General features: G+C 43.0%; 1 protein-coding gene across 2 annotated transcripts in view; it reads left to right on the forward strand.

Annotated features, from left to right (window-relative positions):
- The first annotated feature begins 9063 nt into the window (after positions 1-9063).
- LOC140588912 (tripartite motif-containing protein 16-like) overlaps positions 9064-14555 on the forward strand; it is a 136546-nt gene continuing 131054 nt past the window's right edge. For both annotated transcript variants that reach the window (XM_072711567.1, XM_072711566.1), the window contains exons 1-2: positions 9064-9686; positions 14030-14125. In XM_072711567.1, coding sequence (XP_072567668.1) covers positions 9096-9686; positions 14030-14125 — 687 coding nt within the window. In that variant the 5' untranslated portion in view covers positions 9064-9095. The remainder of the gene's footprint in view (positions 9687-14029; positions 14126-14555) is intronic.

The following is a 14555-nucleotide window of genomic DNA, read 5'->3' on the forward strand; positions in this document are numbered from 1 at the left end:
TGTAACTGCTGTTATTTACCGCTCGCCGAAACCTGACCCCTCATTCCTTTCAGACCTCACAGATTTTCTGACTCAGTTAAGTGCCATATCATCTTCCATCCTTCTGCTTGGTGACTTTAATTTCCACATTGACAATGTCAACTCCAAACCCGCTGCTGAATTCATGGACCTTCTTCAATTCTTCAACATTACTCAATATGTTAATTTCCCCACTCATACTCATGGTCACATTCTTGATTTGGTTTGCTCCAATGGTCCCACAATAAACAATCTCTCCAGCCATAATCTTTGCATATCTGACCACTTTGCCATAACTTTTAACATACAAATCCCACTCACAGCCCATAAAGCAAAACATACAATAACCTTCAGAAATCTAAAATCCATTGACACTTCTGCTCTTTCTGTTCTTCTTTCCTCTAAACTGTCTACCTTCCCTTCCCCTCTGTCTGATAACCCTTCTGAACTTGTCACTCATTACAATAATACCCTCTCTTACTGTCTTGACGAACTGGCCCCCACCAAAACTAAAACCGTCTCTTTCACTTATACTGCCCCCTGGTACACTCCTGAGCTTCATCAAATGAAGTCTCGTAAGCGCCAGCTTGAGAGACTGTACAAGAAATCTGGTTTAACTGTTCATCTCCAAATTTACACAGACTACATACAGCAATACAAAGACACATTAAACTCTGCCCGGTCCAAATACTATTCCAACCTCATCTACTCAGGTTCCAATAACCCTAAAGCTCTCTTTTCCACAATAAACACACTCCTAAAGCCTAACAATACTACCTCATCTTCTTTCACCACTGACAAATGCAATCAATTTCAATCATTTTTTCAGTCCAAAATAGATTCTGTTTACAGTTCAATTGACCTTTCCTCCTCCCACGCTGTTCCACCTGATCCTCCTCCGCCCCATCAACAGCTCTCTCATTTCACACCCATTTCCCCTGCTCACCTGACAAAACTTTTTTCTGGCATTAAAACTTCCACATGTTCCTTGGACCCTATTCCCTCTCCTCTCATCAAAGCCTGTCTTCCTGTTCTCTCTCCACTGATCACCCAAATTATAAACTCCTCCCTTTCCTCCGGTTCTGTTCCACAGTCTCTCAAGCTGGCTGCTATTACCCCCATTCTCAAAAAACCTACCCTCGACCCCGACAACTGTGCTAATTTCCGTCCCATATCCAACCTCCCCTTTCTGTCTAAAATCCTGGAACGTGTAGTTGCCGCCCAACTCCAAACCCACCTTACTTTCAACAGTCTCTATGAACCATTCCAGTCTGGCTTCCGTCCTAAACACAGCACCGAAACAGCTCTACTCAAAATCACTAATGACCTTCTCCTCTCCTCTGACTCTGGCCACCTCTCCATCCTCATCCTCCTGGACCTCACTGCAGCCTTCGACACTATCAGTCACTCCATCCTCCTGTCTCGCCTCAAAAATGTACTGAACATCACCGGCTCTGCTCTCTTCTGGCTCCAGTCCTATCTCACAAATCGGCAACAGTTTATCCACATTAATCATTGTTCATCTACCATAGCCCCCGTACAGCAGGGGGTTCCCCAGGGTTCGGTGCTTGGTCCTCTCCTTTTCATTCTCTACATCCTCCCCCTCGGCAATATCATTCGTCGTCACGGTCTCCGCTTTCATTGCTACGCTGACGACATCCAACTTTACATCTCGACAACATCCATCAACCCCAGCATCCACTCCACTCTCTCCCACTGTCTAACAAACATTAAAAACTGGATGAATCATAATTTCCTCAAACTAAACAGCGACAAAACAGACTTTATCATCATCGGTCCACACAACATCACCAAATCCTCACTACATTTCACTGTGCACTTTGATAACACCATACTCTCTCCATCCCCACTCATCCGTAACCTCGGTGTACTCCTAGATCCCACTCTTTCATTTGAACCCCACGTCAAGCACATAACCCGGACTACATTCTTTCACCTTAAAAACATAGCCCGTCTCCGCCCATCACTCACCTTCTCTGCCGCTGAAACTCTCATCCACGCATTCATCACATCCAGAATTAATTACTGCAATAGCATCCTCTACGGTTCACCATCCAAAACTCTCAACAGACTACAGTATATTCAGAATTCCGCTGCCCGGCTCCTTACTCAAACCCGCTCACGTGAACACATCACCCCTGTCCTCCAAAAGCTTCACTGGCTCCCCGCCCCTCAGCGCATCCACTTCAAAATCCTTCTCATCACATTCAAAGCACTCCACAACCTGGCCCCTTCTTACCTCACAGACCTGCTCCATCACCACACTCCATCTCGCTCCCTACGCTCATCCAGCTCGAACCTCCTGTCCCTGCCCTGTAGGACCAAGCTCCGAACCTGGGGGGACAGAGCCTTCTCCATCGCTGCCCCCACCCTTTGGAACTCACTGCCCAAATCCCTCCGCGACTGCTCTGATCTCCCTACTTTTAAGAGGTGAGACCTCACCTAGAATATTGTGTACAGGTTTGGTCACCATATCTTAAAAAGGACATAGCGGTGCAGGTGAAGCATAGAAGGTGCAGCGTAGGGCCACAAGAATGATTCCTGGTCTTAGAGGAATGTCATACGAGGAAAGGTTATTTGAGCTAAATCTGTTCAGCCTCAAGCAAAGGAGACTGAGGGGGGACATGATCCAGGTCTATAAGATTCTAACAGGTTTGGATGCTGTTCAACCGAATAGTTACTTCAGCATTAGTTCCAATACAAGAACTCGTGGCCATAGGTGGAAATTAGCGGGAGAACATTTCAAACTGGATTTAAGGAAGCACTTCTTTACACAGCGTGTAGTCAGAGTATGGAATAGTCTTCCTCAGGGGCGGATTGGCCATCTGGCAATTCTGGCAAATGCCAGAAGGGCCGGACCATTTTTTAAATGTGGGCCGGTCAGTTTTTTTTTTTTTTTAATATGTATTGTTTTTACATGCAGGCAGCTTTTATCTCTTGCAAGATGTGAATATTATGATGATGATGATGATGATGATGATGATGATGATGATGATAATAGTAATAATAATAATAATAAATGTTAAGCATTTGGCCCAATCGGCGACAGCCGGCTGGTTTCGAGATGGGCCGACCCAATCCGACCCAATCAGAGGTTACGCGGACGTAATCAAAATCTGACAAGAATGTCAAACAGAAAGTGCAACATAAGCTAATTGTCAGAGATGGACCGTAAAAAAAAGGAAAGGCGGTGCCGAAAAGCTCAGAGAAAGCAAAAAAAATGCTCTAAAATCAGACGCTGCCAAATGCATAAAATTAACTGAAATATTTTCCAAAGGTTTAAATTCGGCTGCTGCATCGGAGGACAGTAGCGCGGTAGAGGAGGTAAGAAGAAAACAGAAAATATACTTCTAAGTCATTATACTAAAATATACTAAGTAATTTTCACACCATTCACGCTACTTCTGACAGTTTTTGACAGTAACCTACACTGTGTTTAACAGTTGTAAGCTTAGCGTAGAACTCCCGTACATTTTAAAATGTCATTATCAGCAGATAACGTGGGATTTAGGGTATACAGACTGCTGTATGCTACTAGCAATATAGTCTAACATGCAAAAGAACCTATAGCTATAGCCATAGTACTGTAGGCATTTGTAGTGAACTCTGAATACATAGCTAGTCTTTAAAGTAAAACATTAAATACATGCATAGGTTACAGTATGTAATTAATCCTTAGGTAGGGTGGAACATAGACTTCTATTACAGGCATTAGTGTAATATATCTATGCAATAGTTAGACAATGTGTAGAGTTGTCAAATGTTGATAGCCCCTTAAGGTTTGCAGGTTGGCATAAGGGGCGGGGAGTTCAGTACACAGGTGCAAGGTGCATGACAGTAGGACACGGAAAATGTAAAGAGGAAATTGGACAATAAAAACTACACGTGTGGTTGTACAATCAGGTCCTGTGTTGCATCAAGTTTTTGACACAATCCACACAATGTATTAAAATTGCAGAGTTACAGAGTTAAAATGGATGAGAAGATGTAGAATCAGACAGACAATGTGTACAATGTCAACATAGAAACAAGGAGAAGCGAACATATAGACAGTGGCAATAAAGAACAACACTGCAGAGAATGACATATATAGTTATTTGTGAATAAAAGTATGCTGAAGTGTTGCTAGTGCTGCATGTCCATTTGTGTGTAAAGGTGTGTGTGTGTGTGTGATACACATTCACAGGTTACTCCTATCATAAGTAATAGCAGACAAACGGCATAAACAGACAGCACACGGACTCTACAAGATTCACAGATTGTTTTTTATTTAGTTTTTACTGTATGTATAAATTTGTTATAAACGGGTTATTTTTGTTCCAGTCACATACATTACATGTTTAAATATCGATTACATATGGTACTGCTTATATTATTTCACCATCTGTACACCAATATAAGTAGTGAATGTGCGTGTCCGTGGGTGGGGCTGTGTCAGTGTGGTAGTGGGCTGGTGTGGCTACAGTGCCAGGGCTGAATTTTTGTCCCAGTCCGCCCCTGGTCTTCCTGATAACGTAGTGCAAGCTGAATCCTTGGGTTCCTTTAAATCAGAGCTAGATAAGATTTTAACAACTCTGAGCTATTAGTTAAGTTCTCCCCAAGCGAGCTCGATGGGCCGAATGGCCTCCTCTCGTTTGTATAGTTCTTATGTTCTTATGTTCTTAAGAAAGAACTCAAAACTCACCTGTTTAAAATTGCTTTTAATGTTTGATTTTATGTTATAAATTGTGTGCTATTTTATTTTATTGTGTTGTGAAGCGTCTTTGAGTGTCTTGAAAAGCGCTTTATAAATAAAATGTATTATTATTATTATTATTATTATATATCGATATCGGAATTATATCGTATCGACCAAAATTAAGAAATATATCGTGATATACATTTTTGCCATATCGTCCAGTCCTAGGTTAACATGTTTGATAAATGCTGTTTGTAATTTTATCTACATGTAATTAAGCGTATTAGTTTAACACGCGCATCATTTTGGCGCTTCTTCCCGCCGGTGTCGCGCGGGCGTCCGACATTTCCTGAGGTATTTCACATACCTGAATTCCTGCTTCGTTTTTATATTTTGTGTATCGTACAGAATAATAGAGCGCAGGCTAAAGTGCAGTTCGGTCCCCAGCGTGTCTCACAGCGCAGGGGGCAGCCGGAGCGCCGCAGACTCGGGCGGCTACATGAGTATATTGGGAATAAAATGTGTGTATTGGAGCGAGTTCTGTGTTAGTGAGTGTGTGAGGTGTGACAGTGATAATGATGGAGATGCTGGGCTTCGTGATGGGATTAATCGCTCTTCCTCTTGCCTACAGACTCCTGCCAGCTGACGCTGGACCTCAACACAGCAAACAGCCACCTGTCTCTGTCAGAGGGGAACAGGAAGGTGATATGGGGGGAAGAAGAGCAGCCATATCCTGATCATCCAGAGAGATTTGATGACTGGGAGCAAGTTCTGTGCAGAGAGAGTCTGACTGGTCGCTGTTACTGGGAGGCTGAGGGGAGTGGAGATGACGCCTGGATAGCAGTGACTTATAAAGGAATCAGGAGGAAAGGAGACAGTACTGACTGTGGGGTTGGATTCAATGACAAGTCATGGATGCTGCGCTGCACTCCTGACAGTTACTCTGTCTGTCACAATAATAAACAGACTGACATACCCATAGAGCCCTTAGGCTCCCGCAGAGTAGGAGTGTATCTGGACTGGGCGGCTGGTACTCTGTCCTTCTACAGAGTCTCCTCTGACGGACTGACCCTCCTGTACAGCTTCACCTGCTCATTCACTGAACCCCTCTATCCAGGGTTTGGGGTTTATAATATAAACTCCTCAGTGTCCCTGTGCATGCTGGGATAGCTCACTGTGTGCTGGAGGAATCATTTTTACCTTATCAGAGTGTCACATGTCGCTGCTTCTCTATGGCAAAAAGGTAAAATCTCTGCTTTTTAACCAGTATAACCCTTTTTACTCTGTCTGAAGTGTGACGTATGTTAGACAAAATTGAATGTTCAGCTTGCCAAACCCAGGCAGAATATGACTGTTTTTCTCTGACTTCTGTTCTATGTTGACTGTGAAAGCACAAAAACTGCCAAAACAAAATCATAGTACATGCAGCTGTACCAATAAAGTGAATTCTGATTCTGAATAAAATAAAATGTAATGAAATGTAATCCTGATGAGTGAGGGGGGGGGGGGCTTTTCCCCTCCCCTCTATATGTACTTTTTATATATTTCTGTCTGTATATTGTATTTGATACCTGTACACTGACAATAAAGGCTTCCTATTCTATCCTATTAATGTCCCGGTTCAGCGCTGCCCGAAGCGTTACTGAGTAACACACTTAATCCGCGCTCTCTGGTGACTGAGCGCAGCAGCCTGATATTGCAGCGGCGATGCTTTGGCCAGCAGGGGGCGACAGACGGCAGACATTTTATTAGCTCAAAACCTACAGCGGTCCTGAAGTAAAGATAAGTAATATAATCAGATTAATCATATGTTAACTAAGTAAAGATAAATAATATAAAATCTTAATACATCACGTTAGTACTACATCAAAATTTTTGTGATGTTGGAAAAAAAAAACACCTGATCATCAATGATGCAGTGTAGGTGATTACCAGTTACCAGAAAAAATATAAATTGAGTTTCATTAGGATTCCTAATATATATATATATATATATATATATATAGAGAGAGAGAGAGAGAGAGTTCAGGAATGACACTGTCAGCCACAATGTGTCCCACAATACACTCACAGTGTCATTGCAGCAATACAGATATACCCCTGAACACAGTGGAAAGGTGGATTCTTACTCTGACGTCCCTCTCCTTCCTCTGGTGATGAGCTCCACATTATGTGCTGCTGCCTCTTCTGGTGGCTTGTTTGTTTCTCTCCCCCCTGTCTAATTTAGATGTGATGCACCTGTTCCCCTGGGGGTGGGTGTATAAGATGGGTTCCCGGCTAAGGGGGGAGGAACCGATCCTGTGGCAGCCACCACGCCGGCTTCGGCTCTGCATCAGTGTTTCATTGTCCTTTTCTGTTATGTTCTCTCCTGTTTGTGCTCTTTGTTAATAAATGACCCCTGACAATCGAGCCATCCTGGGTCTGAGTGCGTTTATACTGCGCCTCACAGCAGCCGGAACGTAACACTTACAGAGACTAAAATGCATGAGCATGAGGGTTTACAGCCTATATGCACAAGCATTTCTCTCACATCTGTGATATACTTACAGACAGTGACACACATGTAAACAGGAATATTTATCCCTCTGGTGACATAAGGAGGGGGGGGGGGGAATTTCCCCCCGAGATCAATAAATTAATCAATGCAAATCTTAAACAGAACATTGACTGAATATCGTCATGAATAAGAACCATATTAGTCAATTACAAAAAATTCACATTCAGATATAAAGTCAAAGTAATTAAACATCTGGGGCCAAGTGCCTGAAAGACTACAAGTCCTGCTACTGGTTATTGTGTTTGTGTAGTTTGTAGAGTTTCCAGCAAATCCAAATAACTCTGGCCAATGCCATAAACCACAGGCATCACCCTGACGATAAGAAGTGTGATCCGCTTACGACTGACACAGTCCCATCCAACAAGGGACCCAATATAGGCTAACACAGAAATAAAGGAGAAAAACACCAGCTACCTTTTCCAAGCTGTTTACATTCCTGCAGTTCCTCATGGTGATTGCAACAGCCCGTGTCACATGACCACTGTCATGTCCTACCCATCACATCTGCCTGACCCTCCTGTCTCCTCCCTAGCGAGACCCTGATGATTCATGCCTGTTGCTTGTTGCCCCTCGTTAGTCTTTGCATTTAAGTATCTATGTGTCAATGCAAGGGGAATAGGGAGCAGGAACTAGGGGACTAAGGAGTAGTGGACTATGGGATTAGGAACTAGGGGACTAAGGAGTAGTGGACTATGGGATTAGGAACAAGGGGACTAAGGAGAAGTGGACTATGGGATTATAAACAAGGGGACTAAGGAGTAGTGGACTATGGGATTAGGAACAAGGGGACTAAGGAGTAGTGGACTATGGGATTAGGAACAAGGGGACTAAGGAGTAGTGGACTATGGGATTAGGAACTAGGGGACTAAGGAGTAGTGGACTATGGGATTAGGAACAAGGGGACTAAGGAGTAGTGGACTATGGGATTATAAACAAGGGGACTAAGGAGTAGTGGACTATGGGATTAGGAACTAGGGGACTAAGGAGTAGTGGACTATGGGATTAGGAACAAGGGGACTAAGGAGTAGTGGACTATGGGATTAGAAACAAGCTGCTCTCATTTCACGCCTCCAGGCTTGTGGGTCTGGTTCCCACTCCTGGTTCTGCATGTCCAGCTTGCATGTTCTCCCCGTGTTCCTGTGGGTTTCCTCAGGTTTCCTCCTGCTGTCCAAGATCATGCAGTTTGGTGAATTAGTGCATCTTGATTGTCCTCAGCGTGTGAGTGAGTGTTTGCCCTGTGATGGACTGGCTTCCCATCCAGGGTGTCTCTGCCTTGTGCCCTGTGCTTCCTGTGATGTGTGTGTCCCATAACCCTGTACTGGATAAGCGCTTATTGGAATTTGTTGGATACTATTTTGATATTTAATCTTTCTGTTCCTGAGGATGGCTGAAGCTGAAACTTTTGGCTTAAATGTGAGACTTTAACTTAATAGTGTTCAATGAATACCTAGAATAAACTTTCATTATTAGATTATGGAAAAATTTTAGGTGGGAAATATTATCACTCTGGACCTGGTCACCTGACTCTCCTTCCTAACACAAATACACTGCCAGCAGAAACACACAGAAAGAAATGAAGATATATGACATTTATGTGCTACACCCTTTATTTTCATGAATATTATATATAGAATAATGTAAAAAACAAATCTGTGGATTGACAGTACTTGTCAAAGCTTGTTCTGTCTAATCCTGACACAGTCTGTCTATAATTGCACAAACCTTCTCAGTCTGGCCTTAGTCCAAAACCACACCTGCTGCAGCCTGAGAAGCAGGAAGTGAGAGAAAACAAAACTGAATCCTTTCAGTGTTCATGGTAAAATGGCAGAAGCCAGTTCCACACTGGATCAGAACCAGTTCAGCTGTCCAATATGTCTGGATCTACTGAAGGATCCAGTGACTATCAACTGTGGACACAGTTACTGTATGAGCTGCATTAGGAGCTGCTGGGATCAGGAGGATCATGCTGGAGTTTACAGCTGCCCCCAGTGCAGACAGACCTTCATACCCAGACCTGTTCTGGGCAGAAACACCATACTGGCTGAAGTGGTGGAGAAACTGAAGAAGACTGGACTACAAGCAGCTACTCCTGCTGACCATTATGCTGGACCTGGAGATGTGGAGTGTGATGTCTGTACTGGGAGAAAACACAAAGCTGTCAAGTCCTGCCTGGTGTGTCTGGCCTCTTACTGTGAAACTCACCTCCAGCCTCACTATGAGTCTCCAGCTTTTAAGAAGCACAAGCTGACTGATGCCACTGGACATCTGCAGGACAAGGTCTGTTCCCAGCATGACAAACCCCTGGAGGTCTACTGCCGTACCGACCAGCAGTGTATCTGTGATCTCTGTACGATGGATAAACACAGAGACCATGATACAGTCTCAGCTGCTGCACAAAGGGAGGAGATACAGGTCAGGCCAGAAATTTTCTTATCTAAATATAAAGTTCATTTTAAATAAATGGATTTTGTCTTAATACATGTTAGTGTAATTGCTACAAAACACTCAGAACAAGTCTGGTTTGGTAAAATGAAAGAAAAATTAACTGAAAGTGCAAGTTTTGATTAAATTCCTACTGAAACTCCTTCAAACTTCAAATCATGTGGCTGCAGCTGAATATCTACAGCAAGCAAACAGGGTGAAAAGGTTCACTTACTGTTTGGCTGAGCATCTGAATGGCTGAGATGTGTGAGCTAAGAGGGTTTAAATATGGTGTGATCACACATACAGTGGCTAACAATTAACTGGGCTGGAACTGGGGCCCGTTTCAGAAAGCAGGATGTCTTGCTCAGCCAGACGTATTTAATGTAGTCTGGGCTAAATACAAGTGAATGAAGAAAAAGGTCATTTAAACTGGGACACATTAAATACAAGTTATCTGGCTAAGCAAGAAATTTTGCTTTTTTAAACCAGTCACTGGTTTTGCTAAATGGCTGTCCGATTTGCTGCACTGGAACATGTTTAACTCGTCTGTGACGTCATTCCCAGCTCAGAGTTCCGGCCTCCAAGGTAAATGGAGCTCAGCATAAGAGTAGCGGCTCCATCATCTCAGAAACAGCCACCGTCCTGGGATTTTAATTTCACACACTCCAGTGTGTAGAGTTTACTGAGAATGGTGCAGTAAACATGAAACAGCCAGAGTGTGATAATTCTGGGGCAGCCTGTGGCTGAGTGGGCTAAGCCTCTCTGCCTTTGATCAGAAGATTGCCAGTTCAAGCCTGGCCTTGGTACATCTGGGGGTCCTTGAGCAAGGCCCTTAACCCCCAGCTCCCTGGGTGCTGCTATGGGTGGAATTTCTCCACAGGGATCAGTGAAGGTATCAATTATTGTTATTATTGAAACACCTTGTTAATTAGAGAGGTCCGATGAGAATGACCAGCCCTGTTTAAGCTGACAGGAAACCCACAAACACAAAACTATGAGCTCAGTACAACAGTGGTGAGTCAAAGGCTCTGTTCACACCTGGTATTAACAAGCGTCTCCACACGCATCTCGACTGACCGTTTGTAATTGGATCTCACTTTCCGCAGTAATTAAAATAAGCACGAAAATAACTTCCGTATGCAGAATCTGCCGAACATTATAAGAAGGACAAGAAGGAATCAGAAGCTATTAGCACATTTTAGGGTAACAAAAATGCCTAAGATGTTTGTATGGAACGCCATGATACTCAAATAAAATAAATAAATATGTCTAAAGCTAAATAAAATAATAAATAAATATTTCAATGATGTGTCCCTTTATTTTTAAATAATTCCATAAACAGTATTATATTTCATAATAACACTTGTCTTCTATGTATAATTGTTAATTTGTATTTTGTAATAATGTCGCGATTTTCATTAGACAGTCCTTATTATAATATATTATTTGACATAATGCAAATGTGATTACTTAAATAATTCAAACTATATTTCACAATAAATTTTTCACGTTATACACATGCATTTTTATACTACGTCAACACAGTTGTTTTGCAGGATTGACACTCCAGCCACTGGAAAAAACTCACACTGGTCCATTCAGACTGGTGTGGTGCTGAGGCGTCACCCACTGCACGGCTGCACTCAGGATCTCCTCCCTGAGGTGGTTGGTCGTGTGGTGGGTGTGGTAAGGCACTGTAATCAGCGTGTGCTCCTTACCTTACCTACCTTACCTTACCTTACATACCTCAACACAGTACAAATGTACATGTTAAAAAAAGGTCTTTTCTAAGATATACCTAGATTAATACATTTATATTCAAGATTAAAGGGTTCAGCCTGTAATGCATTGTGTTGGTTGCCATAGGATAATATTTTGGCTTTTAATCATAAACAGTGAAGCTCAAAATTTGTGAAAATGTTAACAAAGACATTTAATGTTGACATTGATTTGCCTGATGTGCTGAATTATATGTCTGACTTGGAACAAGTGAAGTAAAAGGAGCAAAGTAGTCAGGGTTTTTTTATTAACAACTTCTCCCACTTTAGAGAATCCCGCTAACATAGAACGGAGGTCGCTAGAGTGCAGAGAAACTGTGTTGCAAGTTCATATAAGTGTGGCTACACAGCCTTCTGCATATCCCAGAACTGCAAAGGGTCTTCAGAACGCACTATATTTGGGTCACTGAGGTACTGCTGAACCTCCACAGTAGAATCTGCTGTAGGACTCTTGACCTGTCTGCTCTCCCCCACATCACTCTCCAGAAGATCCTACAGACCTGGAACTAAAATGACAAAGCATGAATCATTATATACACTATGCATTTTGTACTGTGCAATAATAATTATTTATCCCAATTCAATTTAATTGAACATTACTATTAAAATGAGAAAGGTTGCAACGGTACCGGTGTGTATTGCAGTACCAGATGAGGTTCCTGCAGGCTCTGGTTTTGGTGCCTGGATGCATGTGGGTGTGGATGCCTTCTGCTGGGCCTCCTGTAATCTTATGCTGGATGCACACTCTGCTGTAAGGCGTTTCACAGCAGCCTGAGTATTAGATTGGTTACAGACACCTGAGGTTTTATACCTTGGACCCAGCAGTGTGGCCAGTGTCATTATGCTCATGGTCTCATAGACTGACAACCTCTCAGTGAGCAACTTCAAGAGGTTCTTGCACAACTGCTGGGCCTTAACATTCTGTGTCTGGGACAGTTTCAGATTCACAGCATGTCTAAGCATGTGGATGAGAGGAATTACCTTGGATCCTGATACTCTCTTCTCTTCAGAAAGTGCAACAGTTGCCTTACTGAAATGTCATAAAACACCCAGACAATCATAAATTACGTGATATTCCTCTGAGGTCAGGGTTGTGAGCTCTGTCTTCAGAGTGACCAATGCAGCACCAGCTGGCTCTCCTTGATCATGTGATCACTGCAGCATTGAATAGCTGCTATTCCAGCTGGTTTCCACTTCTTGAATCTGCTGTTGGATTTGACAAAGCCTTTCTCTAGCAGTTGTACTGGTTCTGAAGTAGGTCACGCACAATCTGTCATGCCTTGGATCTGATATCGTCAGGTCCTTGTGTCTGATCAATGGCCTTCTTCACAACCAAATTCAGTGCATGTACAATGCAGGTTGTGTGTCTGACACAGGCAATCAAATTTGGTGCAGCATCAGTCTCTAGCATCAGACTTTATTTTGTGTTTTTGCGCCTCATTTTCAATTTCCAAAACAGTCAGATGGTTGAGTACAGAACGAAGCTTCGGATGACCATGGTCACATGTTTAGGGTGGAATGGCGGAAACCTCAAAGCTGTGCTTCAGAATGTAGTGAATAGTTTTTTTGTCACATACCTCGGAGCTTCGGTGTCAAGCTTAACATCACTAGCTGCCCCATTCCCTCTGTTAGTCTGCGTGTCGTTTTCTTAGCTACATTTTCCCTGGTGAGTTCTGACCCCTTGTTGTTCCTTTATTTAGTGTCTTTCCAGTTTTCTTCAGTTTCCTTAAATCCCTTTGTCTTGGAGCTTTTAAGTGGATCGTCACCTTGTTTCCCTGCCTGCACCAGGCCGCGCCCCAACATGCTCATTAAACATATGATCTGTGCAAATTCTGAAACATCTTTAATAATCACATCTTACACATTATCTTTTCTGAATTTGCATGTAACATTAGTGATGCACACTATGACACGGTTTCCATATGAATGGGTCACAACAGTCCAATATTAAACCAACTTCCCAGCAGATTCAGAGTTTTTAGTGTCGCAGCAGCAAAGATGCATTATTGTTGTTCACAGTGCAGTTTACTACACAGTGGCCCATTATCAACTGACATGTGATCTGACATAAATCAAATAGGACGTCAGTTGAGTAGCCGGTCCTGCAATGCAGCCCGGGACACATTCGCCTTCACATCACTATAAGAATGTGGCCATATGCGGCCCAGACCACCTCCCAATGTGGTTTGAGTGATCGGATCTCAATGCATCCTCAATGTGTCCTGGGTGCCTTCACACCTGTAATTAGTGCTGTGCACTTGTGATTGGATCACCCAGGACGCATGTTAATACCAGGTGGAAACAGGACCAAAGGGTCTATGTCCAGTTTATCCTACCTACAGTCAATAAATCATTTAAGAATATCCATCCATCCATCCATCCATCCATCCATCTCCTAACCGGTAATCCAGGTCAGGGTCACAGAGAGCGCCTGGATCCTTTCCCAGGCAGCATAGGGCCCAAGGCTCGGGTCCACCCTGGACAGGATGATTAATGAATATGATCTCACCTAATGAAACAAACTTTTGTCATCATCTTGTTTCCTATCTGTAGAAACAAATGGGTGAAACTCAGAGGGAATTTCAGCAGAGAATTCAGATGAGAGAGAAGGAGCTGCAGGAGCTGAGAGAGGCTGTGGGCTCATTCACAGTGAGTATGAACCTGAGGAGAAGATAACAGCTGGCTTGTGATCATTTTAATTCTTTCAGATTCAACAGATTGCAGATTTATAGACTTATGGGTATTAGTCAAAGTAATGCTGCTGTGGGTTATTCTGGGTCAGAGATTTAATGGGACAAAGTTGCTAGATAGAGTTTAACCAAGTGTTGCAGCAGTAGTAGCTTATTTATTTAGAAAAGTACCATAAAAGGCCCATTTGAGAAAAATACAACTTTTCTCAACCCAGCATAATGCAAATAAACACCAAGAAAGTCACCTATTAAACTGAGACCTAATGGTGACAACCAACCTGCCCCATACAGCCACCAGTCTCTGCCAAATCCCTGCAGCTGACAGTGTATGAGCTTAATGAGGGATCATTTCCAATCAGTGCTGGCTGGGTTTCAGTACCTGAGGCATC

Source organism: Paramormyrops kingsleyae, chromosome 4 (genome assembly GCF_048594095.1).
Source record: "Paramormyrops kingsleyae isolate MSU_618 chromosome 4, PKINGS_0.4, whole genome shotgun sequence".
Lineage (NCBI taxonomy): Eukaryota > Metazoa > Chordata > Actinopteri > Osteoglossiformes > Mormyridae > Paramormyrops > Paramormyrops kingsleyae.